Source organism: Cydia fagiglandana, chromosome 1, assembly GCF_963556715.1.
Source record: "Cydia fagiglandana chromosome 1, ilCydFagi1.1, whole genome shotgun sequence".
NCBI classification, from domain to species: Eukaryota; Metazoa; Arthropoda; class Insecta; order Lepidoptera; family Tortricidae; genus Cydia; species Cydia fagiglandana.
Window position 1 is genome coordinate 12,368,322 of NC_085932.1, and position 26,109 is coordinate 12,394,430.

A 26,109-nucleotide genomic window follows, 5' to 3' on the forward strand; every position below is an offset into this window, starting at 1 on the left:
TTAATAATAAAACAGATGTTGTTGTCAATAAATCTGAAGAATCAAGGTTGTTAATGACTTACCTCCGGTTTGTAATAATAGTCTTGTTAAAGATACGCTTAGATAGTGTACTTACCTATCATAAAATATTGAAGAGCGTTGCTATGTATATTATAACTTGCACATTATGTAAGATTTCTCGTGTATTTCACTTTCCAGAACTTCTCAAACCCGAGTTTTATCCAGTTAGTTTAAATTAAAAGTTCTTATCTCTAAAAATCGACCCAGGTAAAACAGGAGAGAAGTAAGATCTAGGTTTCGGTAACACCCACGGTCGTCGCACAAGTTTTCTTCACCGCAAACTTGTTTTGGTTTCACCTTCGAAAATCGCGATACCGTTTGTAAGATAATAAGTATACGTTAGGTGTTTTGTACTAGTTTATATATTAACACAAATAAAATACAAGCCCCCCGATCTAAAATTAATTTTCAATCTCGGTAGCAGGGACTGAAAGAATGAAAAAACCTTCAAAAGAGTGAGGGAGAGGACGGAGCGATGTCAAAGCTGAAGCAAATGTCAAATTGACAGTGACAAACGTTAGGCTCGGTGTTGCTGCTATATTATAGGCCAGTAAGGCCCATAGATTTATAATATATAGAGATACCTTCTCAGCGAGCTGTCACTGTTGCCACTTTTGTTTAGTGTACGATTAACAATGTGGCCCACCTTGCTTTAGACATGTCGATAAAGTCATATCGATAAACTATCGACATTTCTTGCAATTTTAATTTTACTTCAAAGGTTTAACGATACCTAAAATGAACAAAAACGCTTTTATTCTTTATTATGGTTATAGATCACAATTTTATCGTCACGCCCCAGAAGGGAACCAAGGGAAAGTTCAGATATTTAATTAAAATACATAAATACCTACTAAAATATGTGTTCCGCAATAATTGAATTATTTTATTATATTCTAATATATTTATTATTCATTAGCATTTCATTTATGTTTATGTTTAACGAAGATATAGAAGCATCAATTAATAGCTATTTCGTTCCGCTGTGTAGCGTTTATCGATATATAACACGATTAAAATCGACTTTTCACATCTCTAAAAGAGCAAACATACACGTTTTTACGCACACATACACAGCCTGGGCGCATCAAAAAAAGGCAACACTTGATTTGAAGTTCACCTTGTCAACAGTATGGTTGTCCTTTTTTGACAAATGGCATTTTTAAAAGAGCGAGGAGAGGGAAGTGATACTAGTTGCTGCGCCGTCAAAGTGACCAGAAAACGTTTGGGCCTTGGTAAGGCCCCAACGCTGTGTTGTGCATGTGTGCGTTTAACGTATATTGTGTGCTCTTTTAGGGATGTGAAAAGTCGATTTTAATCATGTGTGCTCTTTTAGGGATGTGAAAAGTCGATTTTAATCATGTTATAAATCGATAAACGCTACACAGCGGAACGAAATAGCGATTAATTGAAGCTTCAATATCTTCGTTATACATAAACATAATTGAAATGCTAATGGATAATGAATATATTATACTATAATAAAATAATTCAATTATTGCGGAACACCTATTTTAGTAGGTATTTATGTATTTTAATTAAATATCTGAACTTTCCCTTGGTTCCTTGTTGGGGCGTGACCAGTGGCGGATTTGCAGTCTTTGCCGTCCTAGGCCCCAGGCCCTGTAGCCGCCCCTTTCAAGGCTGCACCCATAATATTGACTACATTTTGAGTTATTTCTTGTTACCATCAGCGAATTTTTTGTAACAATTTCATCATCATCATCATCTCAGCCATAAGACGTCCACTGTTGAACATAGGACCTCCATACGTACCGGATGGGGGGTGAATGCCATAATCGCCACGCTTGGCAGGCGGGTTGGCGATCGCAGTCGAGTACACCGAATTTGAAGGACGCTGCTGCCCGTCCACTGGTGGTCTTGGACGTAGTTTAAGGACATACCCGGGTCCTACAATTTGCCGCCCCTAAATATCTTGCCGCCCTAGGCCCGAGCCTACTGTGCCTTAGGGCAAATCCGCCACTGGGCGTGACGATAAAATTGTGATCTGATAACCACAATAAAGAATAAAAGGATTTTTGTTCATTTTAGGTATCGTTAATCCTTTGAAGTAAAATTATTAATATTGCAAGAAATGTTGATAGTTTATCGATATGATTTTATCGACATGGCTATAGCAAGGTGTTTCCACATTGTTAATCGTACTCTAAACAAAAGTGGGTCCCAGTGACAGCTCGTTTGGACGTCATCTCTGTATATTATATATCTATGGATTGTGGAGAGATGGTGGAGAGGTGGATTCCGTGGATTATTGTTGAACCATTGTTGAACCGATAATATTGTAATCGTCGCATAACTCATTAAAATCGTCATTATTGTTTTGGAATTTGTCTCTTGCATATCTTGTACACAGTGTAATAAATAACTATTGAACCAAGGTATGTATGTACAGCTGAGGATAAAACGCAGAAAGAATAGAAATTACAAAACTATTGCGTCAGTCAGTATTAAACAAGTATCGGTCAGAGTAAAACTTTCGTTCTGTTATTATTATGGTAAAGTTATGCCATACATTTATTTTTTATTTGTAGGCACGGCTTAAAATAATCCACATGAGCTTAAGCTATATTAGCTCTGTCTCAATTTTTACTTTAATTTCATTTGATTTCCGTGTGAATTGTCAAGTTATTTTTGACAAAATGTCTGCTGCAAATTATCTCCGTGGTATTTTATTCTACTATGATGCTATTTATTATGTAAATAATCCACACAATGGCTGGTCAACAAATATTTCTTATTGTTTGTAAACATTACATTTAATTTGGCAATGTAGGGCTCCTTAGCTCAATTATAAAAATTTAAATACCAAATTTAATAAGAATGGATATTTTTATAATTAGCTACAGGTCTTCTTACATGTATCACCAAAAATATTCAATATTTTACATGTTTTATTTATATATTTTGCTAATGGTGCCCTGATAATTATTATTTGGAATAGAAAATTGCTGTTAAGGGTAACATTCGTTTCCTGACTTTTCTACAAAGAGTCTTCGGAGACCAAATATATTTAATAAGCCTTTAGTACGTCGTGTCCTAGTTTGTGCTATACTTAGCAGTTGCGGCGCGTCCATAAAAGCCGATTCCCACCGGCTTGCCTGTTTTTGGACGTTTGAGTGGAGTTGTAAAGGAAATATGTAAGCCAAATTAGCCCCGGCTTGCCTATGGATATGTTTGACGCGCCGCCACTGATACTTAGCCCGTTTTTTGGCATAGAAGGCCAAGTTGTTGGAATAAATCCTTTTCAATTGAGAATACTGTAATATTTCCCAGCAAGTTTTATTGATTTCTCGTAAGTGCATCTTGTAGTGATGCAATCCTATGTTTATACAGTTGCATGATATGAGTATGAACATAAAACAGGCATTTTATTAGAACCAATTCTGCTATCAATGTTGCACTTTATTGTGTGCAGTGCAATTTTTTTAATTGTTTTTATACAGCTCTTTTTAAGGTGAATTCAATTAATCAGTATTTTTTGATAAAATTATTATTTATTTATTTTACTAGGCCAAAGTTTAGCCCGCGCGGCGAAACTAGGGTTCCTTACAGTAGATATTTTTTTTTATATACTTTTTCCAACACTTATATCAATGATTTGTAATATTGATAGTGCGGTTTGATTGGAACTTTATGTAGTACTTAATCCTTAGATAGTTTTATGTAAGAATATAATCATACTACTTATTACCTTTTCTCATTTTCAGAAATAAGGCCTAAACAATGGCTAAAGGTGAGTAGAAACTATCAATTTAAATTATTTCACTTTAAAATAAAAGTATTGGCAATCTTGGTGGTTATAATGGGGATTCCGGCTAAATCATATAGGTAGATTTATCTATTTTTAGGATTCTGTACCTCAAAAGGAAAAACCGGAATTCTTATAGGATCACTTTGTTGTCTGTGTGTTCTTTAGTTGACTTTGCAGTCATTTTATCTTTCTTTAAATGGCCAGCTTATCGCAATGTAGCCTAATATGGGTTCAATCTAATGTCAATTGTTTAAATAAATAGTTGGGTTGTTATTTAGTACAAAATCAGTGGAAACTCTAAAAGGGACTCGGAAACAGTGGTAGCACCCGGGAGACTTTTGTTCAGGACTCTGAAATCTATAACATATAAAAAATTTAAGATATTTAACTGTACCCACATTTTCCATACTTAAGGTCCGGGGTCCTTTGATAAGTAATATATTGTCTTACACTACAAGTACAGGGGCCCGATTTTTGAAATTCGACCACTCGATTTCGTGTATTTCGTTAAATGATATCTCCACTACTAGGCGTTTAAATGCTACTAATAGAATTGAAATCGAGTAGTCAATACCACTAGATTCCAATTTTCAATCGCTTGTATTTCAAAAATTAGCATTTCGCCGTTTTCCACCGATTTTCGAGTGACGAAATCGAGTGATCGAATTTCAAAAATCGGCCCCCTGGAACAAATATGCAATCTACCTATAAATTAAAAAAATTAAAATAAGTTAAATTTGTACGGAACCCTCGGTGGGCGAACCCTCTTATTGTTACAACGAAAATGTATAAATAGGGATATTCATATTTGAGTCTTTTTAGGGTTCCGTACCTCAAAAGGAAAAAACGGAACCCTTATAGGATCACTCGTGCGTCTGTCTGTCTGTCTGTCCGTCTGTCACAGCCGATTTTCTCCGGAACTACTGGACCAATCAAGTTGGAATTTGGTACACATATGTAAGTTTGTGACCCGAATACGGACATGTAACGTAAACAAATTAATTTTAAACATGGGGCCACTTTTGGGGGGTAAATGAAAAAAATAAAAATTAAATTTATCAAACTATATCATGTTACATATCAAATGAAAGAGCTTATTGTAAGGATCTCAAATATATTTTTATAATTTTCGAATAAACAGTTTAGAAGTTATTCAAGAAAATAGGCAAAAAATGACCATTCCCCCCCCCCCCCTTATCTCCGAAACTACTAGGTCTAACATTTTGAAAAAAATACATAAAAAAGGTCTATACCTATAGCTAGATGACAGGAAAACCTATTAGAAATGTACAGTCAAGTGTGAGTCGGACTTAATTACAGTTTTTGATCCGACCCCTACGGATTTTTTAAAGAGATTTCACTCACGTTTCACATAAAAAATACATTTAGGCCAGTCATCTTAAGCCTAAAAAGGGGGTCAACCTCGGAATGAGAGATAATAAGCTGGAAACTCGGATACACCTTCGTTATGACATTTTAAAGGTTCTCTTAAAAGTCGACGCATATATCGTGTGCGCGTCACAAGTTATTCAAGGTCAAAGGTCATGAAAATCGGTTTTTCGCCAATATCAAGATTTCTATAGCTCCACCGCTGTTTACATGTATGGAAGAATTGTGGAACATAAAATTTGTGACACGTTAAGTATCGAACATTTTTTCATGAGATTAGCCGTTTTCAAGATATACCACAGAAAGCGCAGTGATCAGACATACGTAGTATAAGTTGGTTTGATAGTGAATTACACCTTGCATTTTGGTGACTATGCGCTGAAACTTTGCACAGTTGATTTTTAGCTGGTCTTGAGTAGATTCTGACCGGGAGCTATCGAGAGCCACGGCACATTTAGTGGGGGGAGGGGGGGTTAAGTTCGACGCTGCCGCGCTTCAATTGAAGCATCATTTCTCTAAAGCTATACATATTAGATTAGGGCATGTCATATATCATTTCCGGATAAATTATGGATGGGGAATCTATTTATGGAACAAAAACAATGTACTTTCTAACAAAGAAAATGAATAAAAATGAACTGAAAACTACTTCAACTCGCTATTATAACTACAGATAGAGATTTCGGGAGTTGAATAAAAGCATGTGAAAACATGCATTTTCTTGTATTATTAGTACTTAAAATCTACCTCTTTCCTGTAGAACTACCTTAAGTTAAAGGCTATAAAGCTTAATTTTCTGATTAAACCTCAATAAAGGGGTACCCTTTTTTTGACCGAAGCGAAGCGAAGGTCTACGTTTTGACTGGGGCGTTTTGCTTTTGTATGTCCGGATGTTCTCCTCTACAGATCGCAATTCTTAACCGATTCTCGTGAAATTTTGTAACCGAATTCTATGAACCGATAAAATTTTATTGTCGAGCCATTTTTTGAAAATTTTTCAAAATGAAAAAGTTGTGATAGGTCGCGCTTATACAAATAGTCGTATCGGTATCATAAGAGTGTATTATTTTTGAGACATGTTTACAGATTAAATGGCCAAAAATTCAGAAATTTTACTTCGCTGGTTTTGGAGGTATTAAGATATTTAGTTTTGTATATCCGGATGTTCTCCTGTACAGGTCGCAATTCTTAACCGATTCTCGTGAAATTTTGTAACCGAATTCTATAAACCGATAAAAAAAATTTGTCGAGCCATTTTTTGAAAATTTTTCAAATTGGAAAAGTTGTGATAGCTCGCGCTTATACAAATAGTCGTATCGGTATCATAAGAGTGTATTCTTTTTTAAACATGTTTACAGATTAAATGGACAAAAATTCAGAAATTTTATTTCGCTGGTTTTGGAGGTATTAAGATATTTAGTTTTTACTTGAGAATGAGTAGCTAAATCGTCACCTCATGTAAGAACTATCATGGTGTATTTTGCAAACGTTCGCTATTTTTGTTTGCACGGAAGGTCTGGGTTCGATCCCCAGTAATTAAATATATGCTGGGATATAACTTTTTGTATTTTTTTACACTTAAATTTCATATCAATTGTTGTTTTTTATTTTATTTTTTTATTTAATTTACTTAGTTTTAAGCTCTGCTCGCGAGGTCTACAGCTCACAGAGCCACTAGTATTAAACTATGTCATAAAATCATTACATACATACACACAAGCTGTTAGCTATTGTCCACAGGAGGGGCCACTTTTGTTTTAAAATCTATATATGATCCATAAGTGTCATTTTAACGATTAAAAAACATTATAGAACGTATTATTCACACAGATTACCAGCTTGCCTTGCGTCATAGTGCGTTTCCCGTGCCGCTGCGCCTTCTATGCCGTATATCTTGAAAATGGCTAATGGCATGAAAAAACGTTTTATATTTAACTCGTCGCAAATTTTATGCCCTACAATTCTTACCTACATGTAAACAATATTGGAGCTATAGAAAACTTGATATCCGCGAATAACCAATTTTTATGACCTTTGACCTGGAATAACTTCCGACGCGCACACGATATATGCGTCGACTTTTAAGAGAACCTTTAAAATGTCATAACGAAGGTGTATACGAGTTTTCAGCTTATTATCTCTCATTCCGAGGTGAAACCGTTAATTTAACTGGGCCAATTGTTAACAGTGCCGGATTACTTAGAGTAGTAGTTTTCTTAGAGTAATTGGTGATAATTTTCTGATAAGATAATCATTTTAAATATTTAACGGTCTTACCTACTTACGAGTAATTGTAAGGTCAAATTAAAATAATGTTTAAAAAAAAATTACAAATTGAGAGCTAGCTTAAAGTTTAGCTGTCCAAAAGCTAATTTGCAAAAATAATGGCGCGTAATTCTTTGGGAAACAATCGGTAGCAGTAGAAGAGTCGATTTGGTTTCAACCCACTCTTTTGCGGTTCGGCGTTAGGTCTTATGCGAGGCCTTCTGCCCTTACGGCAAAGTTGATCTTCTGCCTTAATTACACTTGGGCGTGGATCCAAATCCAAGCTTTCCTCTTTCGCAGCTGGGCCTACTGCCTTTCTCACACTTCGCCAATTCAATTCCAAGCTCTGCTTTCTTGCATATTTTATGCATGAAAACAACCTCGCTGAGACCCTTAAATATCGAGCCCTATGCGAAGCTAGGCTGATAGAAAACTGTCCCATCCCTTCTCTGTATGAAATCCTGGATTCGCGCCTGGTTGGGACTAAAAGTAAAATTGCGTTTTTATATCGAAAAATTTTCGCGCTCGCTTTGCTCGCGTTTTCAATAATTTTATAAGGTATGATAAAGGTAACATTCGGGTGGCGACTGCAGCAACATTACTCTGTTGGAACGTTACTGCTGCAGTACTGTCAACTTCCGTGATAAAATGATGTGACTGATTTCCATACTAAAAGTAAATATGTACCTACAACTATCTATCATATTGCGTTTTTATATCGAAAAATTTCCGCGCTCGCTTCGCTCGCGTTTCTAAGCTATGATAAAGGTGACATTCGGGTGGCGACTGCAACAGCATTAGGTACTCTGTTGCAACATTACTGCTGCGGCACTGTCAATTTTCGTGATAACGTGTGACTGATTTCCATTCTCAGCTGTAATGCGGCAATGAACTTCTCTCAATTTACCAAAAAAATCAATGTAATCTTGATGACCCTAGGGAGAGGGGGCACCTAGAAATGCTTAGGGCATCAAAATATCTTAATCCGGCACTGATTGTTAAAAATTGTATAATATACGGAACCCTTGGAACGCGAGTCCGACTCGCACTTGGCCGGTTTTTTTTGATTTAGTGAGTTTTTATTTTTATAGGGAAAAAGAAAGGAGGCAAAGGTAAAGATGAAGAGCCAGAGGTGCCCTCTATGAGTTCTTTGTCTCTTAGTGATGCACCTTCTACATCACAGTCTGAGGCTCAGGTGGAAGAGGAGGCCACTGGTTTGACATCTGCTGCTGCCAAGAGAAAGGCAAAGAAGGCTGCTAAAGCAGCACCCCTGGAGGGGTCTAAACCTCGCTCTGTGCCTGTGACATCCCCTAAATCAGAGCCAGAACCTGAGGCGCCTAAGCCAGTACCAGAGCCAGTAAAGCCAGTTGAGGAAGAGAAAGCAAAGAGTGAGGAGAAGGAAGAGGAAGGTGGACTTGGATTGGGCATGGAAAGCAAGAGCAAGAAAAAACCTAGAAAGAAGAAGCCGTCATTAGCCTCACAGGAGGCAGCTGTACCAGCAGGAGCAGTTGCTGCTGGTACACCGGCGCCAGCTGCGCAAGCTGCTGCTGTAGCACCTGCATTGCCAAAACAAGCTGCTGCGTTTGGTCCTGCAGCAGTAGGGCAAGCTCCTGTGTTCGGGGCTGCACCACCAGGGCAAGCTGCGGCACTTGGACCTGCACCACCAAGGCAAGCTGCTGCTGGTGCACCAAGTCAGCCATGGCCCCCAGCACAAGCACAGGCACAAGCACCATGGGCTGGGTGAGAATTTAATTTTTGACAGTATTAGGCCCCCCCCCCCCACATCTGGCGTCTTTCGAGCGTCGGCGTCTACAATTCTATGGCCTACGTCGACGCAACGTCGACGCGGCGTCGACGCAACTGCGCAGCGACGTCATTTTCCATAGCGCTGGACCGATGCCGACATACGCCGACGCTCGAAAGACGCCAGATGTGGGGGGGCCCTTAGTCTATTTCAAATTCTCTTTGGTTTTGCTTAGGTTGTGTGGAGATTGTTTAGAAGTCCCCATACTTGATTGCTGTTTGTAGTAATTGTTTGTATTAAGTATGTTAAATGTTTATAGGCGCGGAGGAGGCCGCGGGATGCCTTCTGGTCCACCTAGAGGTTTACCACAAGCCGGCCCACCGGCTGGCTGGCCTGGCGCGCCGGGCGTCCCACCAGGCTACGCTCGCCAACCTGGGCCTCCGGGGCCGCCAGGGCTGGCGCAGCCTGGGCCACCCGGATATGTGCAACAACCGGGCCCGCCAGGATATGTACAACAACCGGGCCCACCAGGATATGTACAACAACCAGGCCCACCAGGCTTTGGTCAGGCCAGACCGCCGTCGCAACAGCAGGTGCCGCCTCAGCAACCGCAGGCGGCGCGTCAGACCTCGCCCCCTGCGGCGCCTGGCCCACAAGGAGATAGGCCCGGATCGGCCTCTAAAACCGTGTGCCGATACAAAATACCTTTGAGGATCGAAGGAAACTCCGTTCCCTGCAGGCCTGTTAGGGTGTTGACTAATTATTTGGAAATGAAGATATCGCCGCTTAAAATAGTAAGTTTTCGGTAATATGTTAAGAACAAACTTTTTTTTTGTATTTTCTCACGTTTATACTAAAGGTGGTATCCCACCTGTCTAATTTCTTTGTTCAATGTGTATTTGCGTCTCACATTTTGCTTAGTGACAGAGTGAGACGCGATGCACATTAGACCAAAAATTGGACAGGTGGAATATCAATACTAACCTAATGAAAACTTCAGGTAATTTTGCATAAACTAATTTTTCAACTAGTTAAATTACTTTCTTTTTTCGAATTGTCATATTGAGTGAACCACTATGAAATTTATATGAAAACTGCAAAGTGAGTTCGTAGTCAAGTCACTTTTTAGGGTTCCGTACCCAAAGGGTAAAACGGGACCCTATTACTAAGACTTCGCTGTCCGTCCGTCCGTCCGTCCGTACGTCCGTCCGTCTGTCTGTCACCAGGCTGTATCTCACGAACCGTGATAGCTAGCTAGTTGAAATTTTCACAGATGATGTATTTCTGTTGCCGCTATAACAACAAATACTAAAAACAGAATAAAATAAATATTTAAGTGGGGCTCCCATACAGTAAACGTGATTTTTGACCAAAGTTAAGCAACGTCGGGCGTGGTCAGTACTTGGATGGGTGACCGTTTTCTTTTTGCATTTTTTTCCGTTTTTTTTTGCTTTATGGTACGGAACCTTTCGTGCGCGAGTCCGACTCGCACTTGCCCGGTTTTTAGTTCTATCCGATTTATTACTTAGAAAATGTGTAAAAAAATAACTGCTGTCCACGTTTTTGAAATAATTATCTGGTGCTTTATTTCGTGCATGATGTGAAATAATTTATAATTATTAAATACAGGCAATATCCCTATTGTTTTTGGTGACATTTTATTTTATATTTCAGCATCGCTACGACGTTACTTACAAACCGGACAAACCCAAGAAAATGATTTCTCCCGTATTTGTAGCGATAAAGAAAAAATATTTCCCCAGGGAACTGATTGCATTTGATCAGATGAAAAATTGCTATTGCCTGAAGCCCTTGCCGAATGTATCCGACACAGACCGTTATGCTATAAACGTGAGTGAAACTAAACATTATGAGTTATTTTAAAAACAAGTGCTTCATTGATTAATAACAAACAATTCCGTTCAACATTCAACAATTTCATCATCATCTTCCTCGCTTGTCCCGGCTTTTGCCACGGCTCAAGGGAGCCTGGGGTCCGCTTGGTAACTAATCCCGATAATTGGCGTAGGCACTAGTTTTTACGAAAGCGACTGACCTTCCAACCCAGAGGGTAAACTAGACCTTATTGGGATTAGTCCGGTTTCCTCACGATGTTTTCCTTCACCGAAAAGCGGCTAGTAAATATCAAATGATATTTCGTACAATAAGTTCCGAAAAACTCATTGGTACGAGCCAGGGTTTCCAACCCGCGACCTCCGGAATGAAAGTCGCCCGCTCCTACCGCTATGCCACCAGCGCATTTCGCAACATTCAACAACATATTGTAGGTATTATTTTCAAGTCAACTACTCTATCTATTGAAAAAATGTGGCTTGTAACCCATTTGTTTTAAGGTAACAAGATGCAAAAAGATGTGTATTTGAACTTGTTGGACTTGGTCTATATTGAATATGATGAAACTTTTAATTTAACCGATTCTGGGCTCTGATGTCACGCCTGCCGTGTCATCAATGTTTTTTACGTGTGGTGTATGACACGGGAGGAGTGTCATCATTTTCAATGGCGCATGGCATGGCTGCCGTGTCATGAAGTTATTGTTCCGCGCCACAGTCAAAAGTTTTCGACAATGGAACACTCAACGAATCGGTTAACTAAGCTTAGCTGGATCTAATTTTAGTCAATGTAACATCACATTATGCTTTCAGGAGGAATATATCGATGGAAACGGAAAGAAGATGGCTGTTGAAGTATCTTTCAAATTTACTGGAATTGTGGATCTCAGTACTATAATAACGTAAGTCTTCGTCGAATAAGTACCACTTCAAAATTATTAATCTTTCATTGTTTTTTGTATCCAACAAGACTTATGTGGCCCATTTAAAAAAAATATTTTGTCTTTAACAACCATTAGATTATTCCAATAGCTTGATTTGATCTTAAATAGGTGCGTCGACAGATTATCTTAATGCCTAATCAGCAGGCCTAGCCAAGGTTACAGTCGCTATCGCCTCGACATCGAAAAGCATTATGTCTCTCTATCAATCTTCCATATTAGCGCGACAGTGACAGTTGCTTTTCGATCGCTACGGAGCGTAAGCGATTGGCATCTTGGCTACGGGGCCAGTTAACCTCCGAAGGCCCAAGGTCCTAAATATAGTACTTAATCATTTCGATGAAAATTAAACCATATTAAAATAGGAATAGAGTTGCAATTGTTTTGTTTCGTTCAATTTTCAAACAAAACAAAATCAACTCTATTCCCTGCGTTATACGTTTAAATTTCAGTGGCAAATTTTGGATTTTTCATTTGTAGGAGGTTTAGGTACTACCTACTAACACTTTGTTTAAAATGTGTTGTATAGGTATATGTGAAAAACACAGTTATATTTTATTTTCTATCAGGTACATGAAGAGCGGGGGCAGCTCATTGAACCCGCCCACTGAAGCTATTCAGTGTATCGACGTAATATTACGACAGGGCACATTGGAGTCTTACATAAAGGTAATTGTGAAACTAACATTCTAATTTTCGATGGGGTTGGCAACTGTTTAAGGTTTGCATAGATGGCGCCATTATAACTTGCCCCTTTTTCTATGAGATTTGGCTTAAACGGCTGGCATTCAGGGCATTAAAAAAACAAAATTTTGACACAATTCTAGGGAGTGAAGGAAGCTATATATTTGTGGCAGAGGGGGTAGCGCTACTATGCTCAGTCTGGAGCATGTCTTGTCTGTGCCATGCATATACCAAAGGTTAAAATGAATGTATTCTACATATATGAGAAATATTTTCTTTTACTTAGTGTTATGTTTAGGCGGGTCGGCAGTTCTTCAAGCGGCCGGCGCGTCCGATCGACCTCGGGGACGGCCTGGAGATGTGGACGGGAATGTTTCAGTCTGCAATCTTCACTACGCGCCCCTTCATCAATGTCGATGGTGCGTTATAACACATCTCTTCTACCATTTGTTATATTTCTGACCTGGTTCGCCGCACTCGCTGACAAGAGGCAAAAACAACGACAAGGTGTCTCAGTACCGGTTTGCGCATACAAACTTGTCAGACTTGTGGTAGACCATATCGGTCTCGTATCGGTCTATTCAGCCACAAAAATCGGCATTTCTCCGTTGTTACATCATAAATCCTCTGCAATAGACGAAAAGGCCTATGATGATGATGATGATGATTATACCTGAACATTTTTAATATTGGACGGACCAATACATTATCTAATTATCGGACTTTTCCATGGAACTACTCTATTAAATGCGGGACACTATCACAAATCAAGTTCTTATGGGTTTAACAGTGTTGCTTCCTTCGCCGCTTATAGCCGGATACTCATTAGCGAGCCGTAACCGTAACCGTTGCATGTACTGTAACCAAAAAACCGGGCAAGTGCGAGTCGGACTCGCGCACGAAGGGTTCCGTACCATAATGCAAAAAAAAAAAGCAAAAAAAAAACGGTCACCCATCCAAGTACTGACCACTCCCGACGTTGCTTAACTTTGGTCAAAAATCACGTTTGTTGTATGGGAGCCCCATTTAAATCTTTATTTTATTCTGTTTTTAGTATTTGTTGTTATAGCGGCAACAGAAATACATCATCTGTGAAAATTTCAACCGTCTAGCTATCACGGTTCGTGAGATACAGCCAGGTGACAGACGGACGGACGGACAGCGAAGTCTTAGTAATAGGGTCCCTCCCGGTTTTACCCTTTGGGTACGGAACCCTAAAAACATAGTGTGTACGTGGAGCAATGAGATCCTATTACCGGCCACACCCGATATAATATACAAAATACTTAAATATATAGAAAATTAATTATGGTTCGCAAACCTGCGAACGACGTTTCGGAGTTAAATCCCCATTTTTGTTGACAGTGGCTCACAAAGGCTTCCCTCGAGCGCAGCCCCTTGTGCAGGCGCTGACCAACGATTTCAGGCTGAGCACTAACGAAAAAGTGGAAAACCAGCGAAGCAGAAGCGTGGACTCCTTCCAGGCCTTTGTTAAAGGACTCAAGGTTAACATTCAAGGATTTTAAAGCTACTCCATCTTGTATATGCATATACATAGTAGGTATTAGTTTATTTATCTTTTGTATATTATATAAGTAGTAGTAGTATTGAACCATATATTTGTAGGTTTATTTTATTATGTTTACGTATAATATTATTAATATTTGACTTCACGATTAAATTTGTCCTTGTAAGTTATGAATTTTCCCTGCACCAATGATAGCTGGCAAAAAAACTGTCGGCAATGGTAATGCGGGTCGAATTTTTCTATAATATAATTACATTAATTACCTACCTTCATCGTACGTACCGTAGCGTACCTTCATCCAGTATTGTTACCCGTACTATGTATGTATAGTTTATTAAAGAACTGTCTCATTTCAATCATAGACAGAGAGAATTTTAATATCTTTGTCTTACACTAGTACTAGCACCCAAAAGAAAAGGATGAGTATAGTTTTCCTGGTTCTTACTGACTGATAAATTGACAATTGATGCAGGTGGTGGCGTACATCGGCGGGGACACGTCGGCCGGCGGGCAGAAGCGCGAGTTCATCGCCAACGGGCTGACGGACTCGCCCAACAAGCTGACCTTCCCCATGGACATCGGTGGCGGCAAGACCAAGAACGTCACCGTCGCCGAGTACTTCGCCAACGTGAAGGGATACAGGTCACTCGGTTAACCCTTCAATGCATAAAGCCTGACCTGATATATGATCACGCGCCATGTTGCGGAATTTCACTGGAACTCATTTTAAGGATTCCATACCTCAAAAGGAAAAAACGGAACCCTTCTAGCAGCGGTTCTCAAACTTTTTTGGTGACGAAACCCTTTCGGCAAGCGAAATATTTGACGGGACCCCAAATAATAAATTTCGTTCTTCACTGTGGACCAGATATACTCGTACCTATAGAAGAGCTGTTTTTTTTCTTATTATTACAAATATATTTTCGCGGAACCCCCAACAGAGGCTTTGTGGAACCCTAGGGTTCCGCGGAACACACTTTGAAAATGGCTGCCTTATAGGATCACTCGTGCGTCTGTCTGTCTGTCCGTCTGTCACACAGCCTATTTCCGCGGAAACTACGGGACCAATTAAGTTAAAATTTGGTACTTATATGTAAATTAGTGACCCAAAGATTTTTTTTTGTAATTTTAAAATACATAGGATCGAAGTTATTTAAGAAAATAGCCAAAAAATTACCATTCCCATTCTCTTTATCTCCGAAACTACTGGGTCTAAAATTAAAAAAAAAATACACAATATAGTTCTTTACCTATAGATGACAGGAAAACCTATTAGAAATGTGCAGTCAAGCGTGAGTCGGACTTATTTACGGAACCATAGAAACGCGAGTCCAACTCGCACTTGGCCGCTTTTTTCATACTATACTGAATTGTCACCCTATACAAGAGAATAACAGCGCCCTCGTGGCAACGATCATATATTACTGGTCAGGCTTTACCTTCTTTGGGAGGCAACAACAACAAAACGAACATAAAATTTTATAGGAAATAATTTAAACAAAACAAAAAAAAAAAGAAGAAAAAAAGTTTAAAGTAGTAGTAGTAAAGTTTATTACATATTTATTTTAAACGTAATTGCACAATATAACAAATAAAATACAAATGGCGGACTTCATGCCTAAAGGTCTTTGTTCAATTTTTAATAAATTTGTAGTTTTATATTTTAAAAAAAAACAAGGCCGAAGTGATCCCATAAGTGTTCCGTGAACAAAGTTTTGTACGGAGCACTAAAAACTACTTGTTTTTAGACGAAATGGCGGAAAATTTGGAAGAAGCCATACTATTAAATTGATGGTTGTAGTATGTTTTTTATAGGTGGTAATGTTAGGTAAGGTGTACCGTATTATGGTATTTAGACAAGTTTAGAAGGAAATGTTAAATGTGTGCTATAAGAACTCTTTTGATATTGAAGATTAACCTTTATGCGTATCCCTTCAGGTTGCGCTATCCCAATTTAAACTGCGTTTGGGTTGGCCCGAGGGATAAAAATATAAACTACCCCATGGAGCTCTTGGAAGTTGCGTATGGACAGGTAAGTAATGTTTATTTTTAGGAATAAAATTTTGGGTGACATGCGAAATAGCATCAGACATCCTAGAGTTGATCCCGTAGATGTCAACTACACGCATGAGTAAAACACTTACGTTCCTATGCGCCACTTGCACCATCACACTACGCCGGGGTTAACCGGTTAAACCTGGAGTTACCATGGTTACCAGTACAATATGTCACTTGGCAATGGTAATGGGTTAATGGTTTAACGGGTTAACCCCGGGTTAGTAGGTTGGTGCAAGTGGCCCTTAATGTTTGAACGCTACACTTCCGAAGCGCTTCTGATGTTTATTACTTCTTCTTCCAGTGGTCACAGTCACAGGTCAGCTATCGTGAGCTTGTACTGTGTTTATGTATATCATACATTAAGCCTTCAATTATGTTTTTCTGCCATGGGTCTGGTCTGTGTTTGGCATAATTTTAAATATACAGGGTGTTTGGTACATCGTTTGCCAAATTAAAACGGCAGATATGTTGAGTCATTTGCTATCTTTCAGGCCTACAATTTTTTTATTTGTTGCAAACAATTGTTTTCACTTCTATGACAGTTTTTCGTAAATTTCAAATTTTTACTTGCGTAGTAGTAAAAAAAAACCATGGCCAATTTTATTTTTCTAGGCATGAGAAGATAGCAAATGACTCAAGCTATCTGCCGTTTTAATTTGGCAAACGATGTACCAAACACTATAAAACTGAGAGTTATTAAAATTAGATATTATAAATACCGTACTGTTTTTACCTGTGTGGAATAATCCGTTCAATTTTAAGACCATTATGACCAGATCATTGCAAAGTTGACATAAAAATATACCCCCCTATTTATAAAACCTTACCGACCTGATTTAGTTAAATTATGTTTTATTCCTTTCTTACAATTACATAAGTCAAAATGAAAGATAAAGACAAACGATTATAAGTAAGTTGTCAGATGCGTGTGATATTAAACTTGTTGGTACAGGCCCGCAACAGGCAGCTGAACGAGATCCAGCTGTCGACGATGGTGCGCCAGGCCGCCACGCCCCCTGACGAGCGCAAGCGGAAGATCGAGGAGGTCATCAAAGATGTGAGTATTTAGACAATTAGGACCATTGATACTAGTGTAACCAACCAATACTATAAAAATAACTACATATTAGGATAAGAGCGGCGCGATAGTATTTCGTGCGAGAGATAGACTACCCGACCCTTTCTCATTAATACAGTTAGAAAAAGACGAGTAGTCTACGGGCGTGATATTGTGGCGGCGCTCTCGTGCTAAGTCTAAGGTTATGTTATAATCCTACTAATGATAGTATCGATGTGAAACTTTGGGTGTTTTTGCTCAATCACGATTTTTATTCTTAAACTGCTTAAAGGATTGGAATGAATACGATCTGACAATAGACATTTACTATTACTTATTTCATACAAATTATTGCAGTTGTAGGGCATGTGCGACATGTTATGTCTTCTGCGTTTATCGTTATTAAAATAATATCGAATACAAAAAGACCTATGTGCATGTAAAGTTTTTATTTTTCAGATGGACTATTCGCGCAACAAGGATTTCAAACAGTTTGGTTTGGAGATTTCCGATAAGTTTTTCCCGGTTGACGCGAAAGTCCTGGCTCCGCCGAGGCTGGAGATAGGCGGTGGCAGCGTCGAGCCTAGGTACTTATGCTTATTTATTACTAGAGATGCAACGGATAGTTGTCTGGCCGGATACCGGATACCGGATATTTGGCCTGACCATCGGCCGAATATCCGGTATCCGGCCGCCGAATATTCGGCCAGCGGAACTATACCTACATTTCGGTTTTTCAGGTGTGCATTCTGCAGGTTTGACCTGTTTCCTAATAAACGTTCGCGCGTTTCTAGGTTCGAAATGAGTGTGCGTGCAAGTCAGTGGAATGATTAAATTGTTTTAAATTAATAAACAAGTACGATTATGACCGTGTCTGTTTCTTAAATCCAATTTGTTTACTCCGAAATCAAGCAAAGTTACTATCCGGTATCCGGCCGGATAGTAGGTAGGTCACTATCCGGTATCCGGCCGGATAGTAAAATAATGGCCGGATAGGCCGGATACCGGTAAGTAACCGGATATCCGCTGCATCTCTATTTATTACTACAAGTTTAGTAAAGTACACTTTTAGTAGGCCTTCGTTGGTTTGTTAAGGCAGAAGGCTGGATTTTAATTTTAATTTAATTTAATTAAAAGACAGATTTTTTGCGAAATCATTGCAAAATATGTTGTTTAACACATTCAGTGCTGAAAACCCGACCATCGGATATTTTATGATTTCGTTCCCAGGCCGGACGACCCGATAGTCAGGATCGTGGTACTAGAGCTTTATGTGACGAAATTGTTGTGGCCTGGCGCGGATGTCTCGTTTGCCTGGTTGGAAATGAATGTGTTAATTAACAATATAACATATCAAAAAAAAAAAACTGGTCTTACGACGGAAAGGGTCACGACGACAATATAACGTTAATTGAGATAAGGGGATTTCAATCCGTTAAAATAATTAAATATACGTACGTCTTTTATAAAACTAATTTTACTCAATATATATTGTGTTGTGTTTATAAAGTGGGTCAAGCAAATCTTGTCAGTAGCAATGTAAAGCAAACTAAAGTAGGGCAACACTCAAAGAGTAGTATTGCGCTAAGAAAAGCAGCAATGTACAATGTACATCGAACCAAAACTTTTTTTTCCGCTGAGCGCGCCCTGTTACGTACGTCAATTCAAATTGTCACTCGTGGATTCTCTATTGAAAATGTTTGAAATTGTTATTAAATGGCATTTAAATGGTATGGACGGACAATTTAAAAGCGGTGTGTGGTGAATTTAAAGATCTCAAAATAAAATTAGAAGTGGAATATGCCGTTAAACAAGAATGTAATGAATAAAATCATTGCTTCAGCAGGTAGATGTCCTATTGGATTTTAATATTTTATTAGATTTATATCTTGGAACTGTAGGCATTGTAGGCACCTCATCGTTGATTAAGCACAATTTTATTTAATATATTGGTATTTAATGGCGACACAGCAGAAATATCTCTGGAAATAGAATCGATTCAGAATGTAAACAAAGATGATGGCTGTCATTCACGTTCCACATTCCACAGATAAAACACAGATGACACGCGATTTTCGAATTATTCGAACACAGTGTTGCTAACCCGCGATTTTTCAAATTTGCCGCCGTTTGCTACAGACAAGATTTGCTTGACGCAGTATACATATATCCGTCGTTTGAATACCAATTTTCACGGAATATTGTTTTCTAGGAATGGTTCGTGGCAAGCCAACCGGCTGCTGAAGCCTGAGGCTCTACAAAACTGGGGCTTCATAATGATAGAGCCTGACCAAAGGTCCCAGTTAGACCCCGCCAATATCATCTCCTTGGTATGTACATAATTATAAGTTTTTACATTCTTTGGTTGAAAGTTTTTGAGTAGTCAATTCGAACCGAAAAGTTATTAATAATAGACGTGTAAACCTAAGAAAAATTCGTAGAGTCAGACCATAAATCCTATACAGAGAGATTTTAATATGAATCCCCTTATCGTTGTTTTACTCGTTTTCTCATAACGCTTACATGGTGACCCTGTCAATAATTTAGATGATATTTAAATAAATAAATAAATTCCAAGATAAACTATATTGAACTAATCTATACGAAATTACATTAATTTAATTTAATGGAATGTGCATCATGTATGTTATACATATTTCAGATGATGAATTGCGGGCGTCAGATGGGCATGGCCGTGACGGAACCGTCGGTCAAGTGCTTCAATCTGAGAATGCAAGAGCTACGCAATACGTTATTCAAGTGCTTGGAAGAGCATGTCAAGTTCCTGTTCATTATTGTGCCCACCAGGGGACGCGACTACTACCATAGGGTATGTGGATTATGCTTAATACTTGACTCCTTGATTATCATAAAACATGATTTTATAAATAATACATAAAAGATTCCACAGTTTAGTAAAGGATATTCGTTATAATTTGTGGTTATTTTGTGGTAGTAAAGGCTCCCGCTTTATTTTTTGTTTTGTATTAACTTTTCTTTATGCCCCAATGTAGAAAAAAATGTGTCTTGTCTAGTGTCTGTCAGGCGAGCCTTTGTTTGCCTGTAATGAATTCTTGTAAAAAATCTTTTCTGGTATATGATTGATCTGAAAATTTAAATAAAAAAGTTTGATGTTAATGCTATGTGGAAACAAAAATGTGTAATAATAATAACGTTTTTGCTGTGGTATCAGCGGCTCAAACACATTATTGACATTCATAAAATTAAATAAATATAAAGCATTGATGGTACAAATCCATAAAGGCAATCTACAGTTTGCCGCTCCTCACACTTCGGATACACCTGTGCCCTATCCCACAAAACTTTACAAGTGTACAATTCGACAAAATTGTTGAATTGTAAACAAAAAAATGTACCACAATAATTACAAATATGTATTTATTACAAGTCTGCAGTATACAAATATGTAATTTTTGCTAAAGCGTATCACAAAGAATAAAGGTATGTCACGACAGCTACATAATTGTAGAATTGTTGATTTGTAAATATACGAGCGAAAAATTGTAATGTTACAACTACAAATAATTATGTAATAATTTATTTTGCTTCTTTAATGTTGAAGGTAGTTTCACTTTATACGCAATACGCAAGAATTACATCAATTATATTTATATAGTGATCTTGATATATCTACGAGCATTTACATACTAACTGACATTATAATGGATTTGCAAGCTAAACTGACCATTATATTATAAACCTCATAAATGAAAACAAAAACTTTAGTAAATTTAGTGATAAATTGACGCACACTATGTAAAACAAATGGAAGGAAAAAGCGCAAAATTTAAATGATTTAGGAATAATGGAGAAAGATTGGAAATACTTAAGGGACACTATGTGGCAAAATTGGAAAAGGCGTACGAAGATAAGCTCAATTTGAGTATATGCATTTTTTTGTCCAGTATATATGAGTATGTCGTAAATTAAATTTAAAGCTAAGTAAAATTGGGATTATATATGTATGTAGGTATATATGAAATTCATGACACCTAGGATCACTATCACTGCTACTTGAACTAAATATTTCGTGGTAGGTATATATAAAAAGGGTTGGAATAGCTAAAAATGATAAAGATACTACTGCAATTACTAGTATTCGTATAGTAGCAATTGTAGCAAGAGGGTGCGACACACGCTTAGAGAATTGTTAAATTGTAGGTACAATTCTACATATATGTATAATTATTACTACAATTTAATGTAGCACAAAACAATTGTCAGCTACAAATTTGTACATTTTCCGGAAAAGCTATGTAGCGTATGTAAAGTTTTGTGATACAACAAATTGTAGACTTGTGATACAATTTACATATTTGTAAGAATTTTCCACTACAAATTTGTTATTGTGGTACGCACATTTGTATTATTACAAACTTGTAACTTGACACTTGTAAAATTGTAATTGTAAGTTTTGTGGGATAGGCCACTGCTATTGGCGCCCAAAAGGTTATTTTGCTATGTACTCCATAGGTGAAGCAAATGGCGGAGCGCGACGTTGGCATCCTGACCCAGTGCATAAAGGAGCAGACGGCCTCCAAACGCATGAATCCACAGACCGCGCGCAATATCCTGCTAAAGGTAAGCTGTCTAATGAAAGCTTAAACTCAAACTTGGCTAAGAGCTAGACTAGCTAGAGGCCTCGTTAGTTGACATTATGCCAGTTAAGTGCGTCAGTCACAGTTACATTCTCCAAATAAAAATTAGATCAAAAGTTTATGTCAAGGCCCGCCGTCATCGCTTATTGTTCCCCTGTTTCCCGCAACATAATAATATCCGGTAGATTAATTAATCTATTGGAAGCAGATTTGCTTCCAAATCAGAAGCGTTATTTGTGTATTTTGCAGCTGTTATAAACTGATCAGATTGTCTATCGTGAATCGAACTTGAATGAACCTAGCCACGCGATGTAAGAAAATTTTCCGGTTCATACCTCAGATAATAATACCTAGTTAATAAATAAATATTTTGCTTAATGAGATAACATTCGGTTATTTACGGAGGAGGAGGAGGTTATTGTTGAAATCAAGGTTTTTATACAGATACTTTCCCACATATTTTAAGTTGGTTAATAATATATGCCTGTATGTTTAGGTTAATTCCAAGTTGATGGGTATAAACCAAGCCCTGGACAACAGAAGCCTGCCCAACTGCCTCAGAGACGGCAAGGTGATGGTGGTGGGCGCTGACGTTACACATCCATCTCCGGACCAGGTTTGTAGACTTTTCATTACTAGGGCGTCAACTTAGTTAAAATAAGCTCTATATCCATGTCGTAAGAGCGAAAAAATAATATTTGTCAGGGGCCCAGTAACGAAAAAAGTGCGTGAACTGTAAAATGTACCACTTTGGCGTTTGTCAATAATTACGGTACGGGGTGCCTCCAGACTGGGTTAGTAGCTGCGATTAATTAGAACAAGGCACTACCCACCACTTCAACTCAAAATTTTGCCGTAGCTTAAAAAAAGTACTAATAACGTTTTTTTAATTCTCAGACGTCGGTGCCAAGCATTGCTGCGGTTACAGCGTCCATCGATCCAAAGTGTTTCATGTATAATATCGGATTGAGTATTCAAACTCCTAAGGTAATTTAATTATATTTTATAACTTTTAAAGTATAATTAATAATTTGAATGTTTTACCATACCCCACATATTTTTCTTTTATAGAAAGAAATGATCATCGAGTTCGAGGATATGATGGTCGAACATCTGACTATTTACAAGCAGCGCAACGGATTCTTGCCGACAAAAATATATGTATTCCGTGACGGCGTGTCCGAGGGACAATTTGCTCAGGTAAACTTATGAAGACTTGCAAAACTTTCTAGTTGGGACATACATATAATCCAATACTTTCCTTAGACTGTGGAACAGGTCCTTAAACTAATTAAAAATAGCAATATAAAATATACTTGAATTGTTTGCTGTCGCAAAATGTTGAAACATGACTTTGTTGTGGTTCAGGTGATGAACAGCGAGCTGCTGGCTGTACACAAGGCGTACCAGCGTATGGCCGGCCCCGCGGCCAAGCCAGAGGTGTTGTTCCTGCTGGTGCAGAAGCGGCACCATACCAGGTCAGAAATGGAAGTTTCCATATCTGCCTAGCTATATTAGAGCGATAGAGAGGCAAACAGACGGACCAACGAAGTGTTTCGTTGTTAGGTATAGCCCAGGCATTGTCCACTGTTCAACGCAAATATTCTAGACGTGATGAGCTTTAATTCTCGTGCCGATGAATTGGCAACCTACAATTCGACTTAGCTACAGTTAAATGTGGATTGGCTTGGGGCGAAATCTAGTAAAAGCACTTAATTTTTAATTGCGCATAACACGAATCAATAGACAGTATACATACCATGGTCAACCATAAAAAAATCTTACCAACCGCGCACAGCGCTCCAAGTTACGCGATGGCGTATTGTTGAAACATGGACTTTGGGATTGGCCTCGAATCGACATTTGAAACTGACGGTCATGGCGGACTGTTTGGTTTTGGCATTAGGCTGTCTCTAATTCACAAACATATGCTTTTGTTTCATCATTATGAATCACACATACCTATTAGTAATCATAAATATTTACGCAGCTAAGTAATTAAATTGTTTCTTGGTTTCATAAAGATATATTTTTCAGATTGTTTACGGGTGAAAATAATCCGAAAAATGTGGAGCCTGGAACCGTGGTGGACAAACACATTGTCCACGCCACTGAACTGGACTTTTACTTGGTAAGTTATTTATTACTTCAAGGACATACTACTGTTTCTATATTTTGCACTACCAAACGGTATCGAGATATTTTTTTTATGTATATATACATTAGGCACATACAAAAATGTTAAATATCCTCGCTTTTATGTATTATTTACTAAGTCGGATACGAGATAGATTGTAAATTGAATTGTATTTAAGACCTTGTATTTAAGAAATTTCTAACCTAATATTTCTTGAATCAATGTCAACTTTTTCCATTTAACAGAAGATCAATGCTATAACTATTCGTGTCTTGCTTCAGGTATCACACCAAGCCATCAAGGGCACCGCGCGTCCCACGCGCTACCACGCCGTGTGCAACGACGGCAACTTGAAGCACGACGAGGTGGAACAGCTCACGTACTACCTGTGCCACCTCTACTCGCGCTGCATGCGCTCCGTGTCCTACCCCACGCCCACCTACTACGCGCACCTCGCCTGCCTGCGAGCCCGCTCGCTCACCTTGTGAGTACTCACAACTCTCACACCCTATCAGTATTTTTGACTTCGGAAAACGCGTAGATACAGAATCTGCGTTTGTTCTCTACCTATACAGTAAGTAAATACAGTGAATACTCGAAAACACAGTTGCGACACTTCTGATCATTGCAACTAGTACGCTTGTTACATTCACACGTCTATTGTAAAGCCTGATTACTACCACCAAATAGTGATTGTAAGGCCCCCCCCCCACATCTGGCTTCTTTCGAGCGTCGGCGTCTACAATTCTATGGCCGCTGCTCGACGCAACGTCGACGCAACTGCGCACCGACGTCATTTTCCATAGCGCTGACCAGACGCCGACAGACGCCGACGCTCGAAAGACGCTAGATGTGGGGGGGGGGGGGGGGCTAAGAATAGGGCATATATACAGCTCACAGAGGCACTAGGATATCACTAGTGCCTCTGTGAGCTGTATACCTCAAGAGCATATGCATAATGCATAATCATCGAACCTGCTCACAAAATTTCACAAGAATCGGTAGAGAATTAAGACCTGTACAGACATCCGGACATACTAAAGTATTTTTTCCCAAGCTGAAACGGAGACTTTCGCTGACGCTCGATCAAAAATCTAGGAAAAAATAGTGCTTCTTGTTTGATACCGATGCCAGAGCGCATGAATGTGGTAAACACGTTATTAATTGTTTTGTATTTAATTACAGCGACGAGAGGTTCGACAACGCCCGCCTGGAGCGCGAGCCGCGCCGGCTGCGTGTGCTGGACAAGATGCTCTCATACAGTCGCATGTTCTTTGTGTAGTCTAAACAAGAACATGTGACTGTAGGACTTAAGTTCGACCTTATTCGGTCTAAACTTTAGACCGAATAAGGTCGAACTTCTCAACACTGCGGCGCATGGTACGCACCAATTTGAGTCACGTTAGAATTCACCAACATTGTTATAATAAAGATCATATGTGGATTGGAGAGGAGAGAAGAACGTGTGTTGTGCAGCCGTGCGCCGCAGTGGATCCGCCTTTACAGGGAAAACTGAATATATAATAAAATTAAACTGGTTTGCCGAAATGTAATCAATATATTTAAGTGTCTTTTAAAGAGCCTTAGAAAATGCATACAATATTCTACAGTAATATTTTCATATTATAATACCGAGTAATTAACCCTTGCGATTTGGCATCTAATATCGAAAGTGTTAGGATCGAGTCAAGAATCTCGTCCTTAACGATTATTTTATGAAAGTGAATATATTTTATCAAGTAAGTTTTGTTTATTATAATAATACTGAGTAAAACACATTCTGGCATTACTGTTTTACTTTTATCATTTTTAACTGTTTCTAAAAGTAAAAGAAAAAATTGGGAAATTATAATGTCATTGATCTAATTAGGTCGAAAAACAATTGTGTTTTAAGCTAAAATTGAATATTAAATTATATTATGAAATACGTCAGTTTTTTTATTTATTATTTTATTGTCTATCTATAGATAGTATACTATATACTATATCAAGGATCGTAGTG

At 38.4% G+C, this 26,109-nt stretch overlaps 1 protein-coding gene across 1 annotated transcript; it reads left to right on the forward strand.

Annotated features, from left to right (window-relative positions):
• Nucleotides 1-120: 120 nt before the first annotated feature.
• On the forward strand, nucleotides 121-26,034 carry LOC134664598 (protein argonaute-2-like). Its single transcript, XM_063521332.1, has 23 exons — nucleotides 121-283; nucleotides 3,789-3,814; nucleotides 8,578-9,226; nucleotides 9,550-10,024; nucleotides 10,905-11,081; nucleotides 11,897-11,985; nucleotides 12,594-12,693; nucleotides 13,007-13,127; nucleotides 14,074-14,213; nucleotides 14,709-14,878; nucleotides 16,175-16,268; nucleotides 17,247-17,351; nucleotides 17,811-17,938; nucleotides 19,564-19,681; nucleotides 20,014-20,181; nucleotides 21,846-21,953; nucleotides 22,467-22,586; nucleotides 22,868-22,957; nucleotides 23,042-23,170; nucleotides 23,339-23,448; nucleotides 24,008-24,101; nucleotides 24,389-24,591; nucleotides 25,293-26,034. Exons 2-23 carry the CDS (start codon nucleotides 3,805-3,807, stop codon nucleotides 25,387-25,389), a joined length of 3,495 nt encoding a protein of 1,164 aa, XP_063377402.1. The 5' UTR covers nucleotides 121-283; nucleotides 3,789-3,804; the 3' UTR covers nucleotides 25,390-26,034.
• Nucleotides 26,035-26,109: the final 75 nt, after the last annotated feature.

Bases quoted from the DNA above. Each gene is read 5' to 3' on its own strand.
- LOC134664598 (XM_063521332.1), top strand. The intron at 14,214-14,708 runs GTTAACATTCAA...CAATTGATGCAG, and splicing joins CCTTTGTTAAAGGACTCAAG to GTGGTGGCGTACATCGGCGG. The intron at 23,449-24,007 runs GTCAGAAATGGA...TATATTTTTCAG, and splicing joins CAGAAGCGGCACCATACCAG to ATTGTTTACGGGTGAAAATA.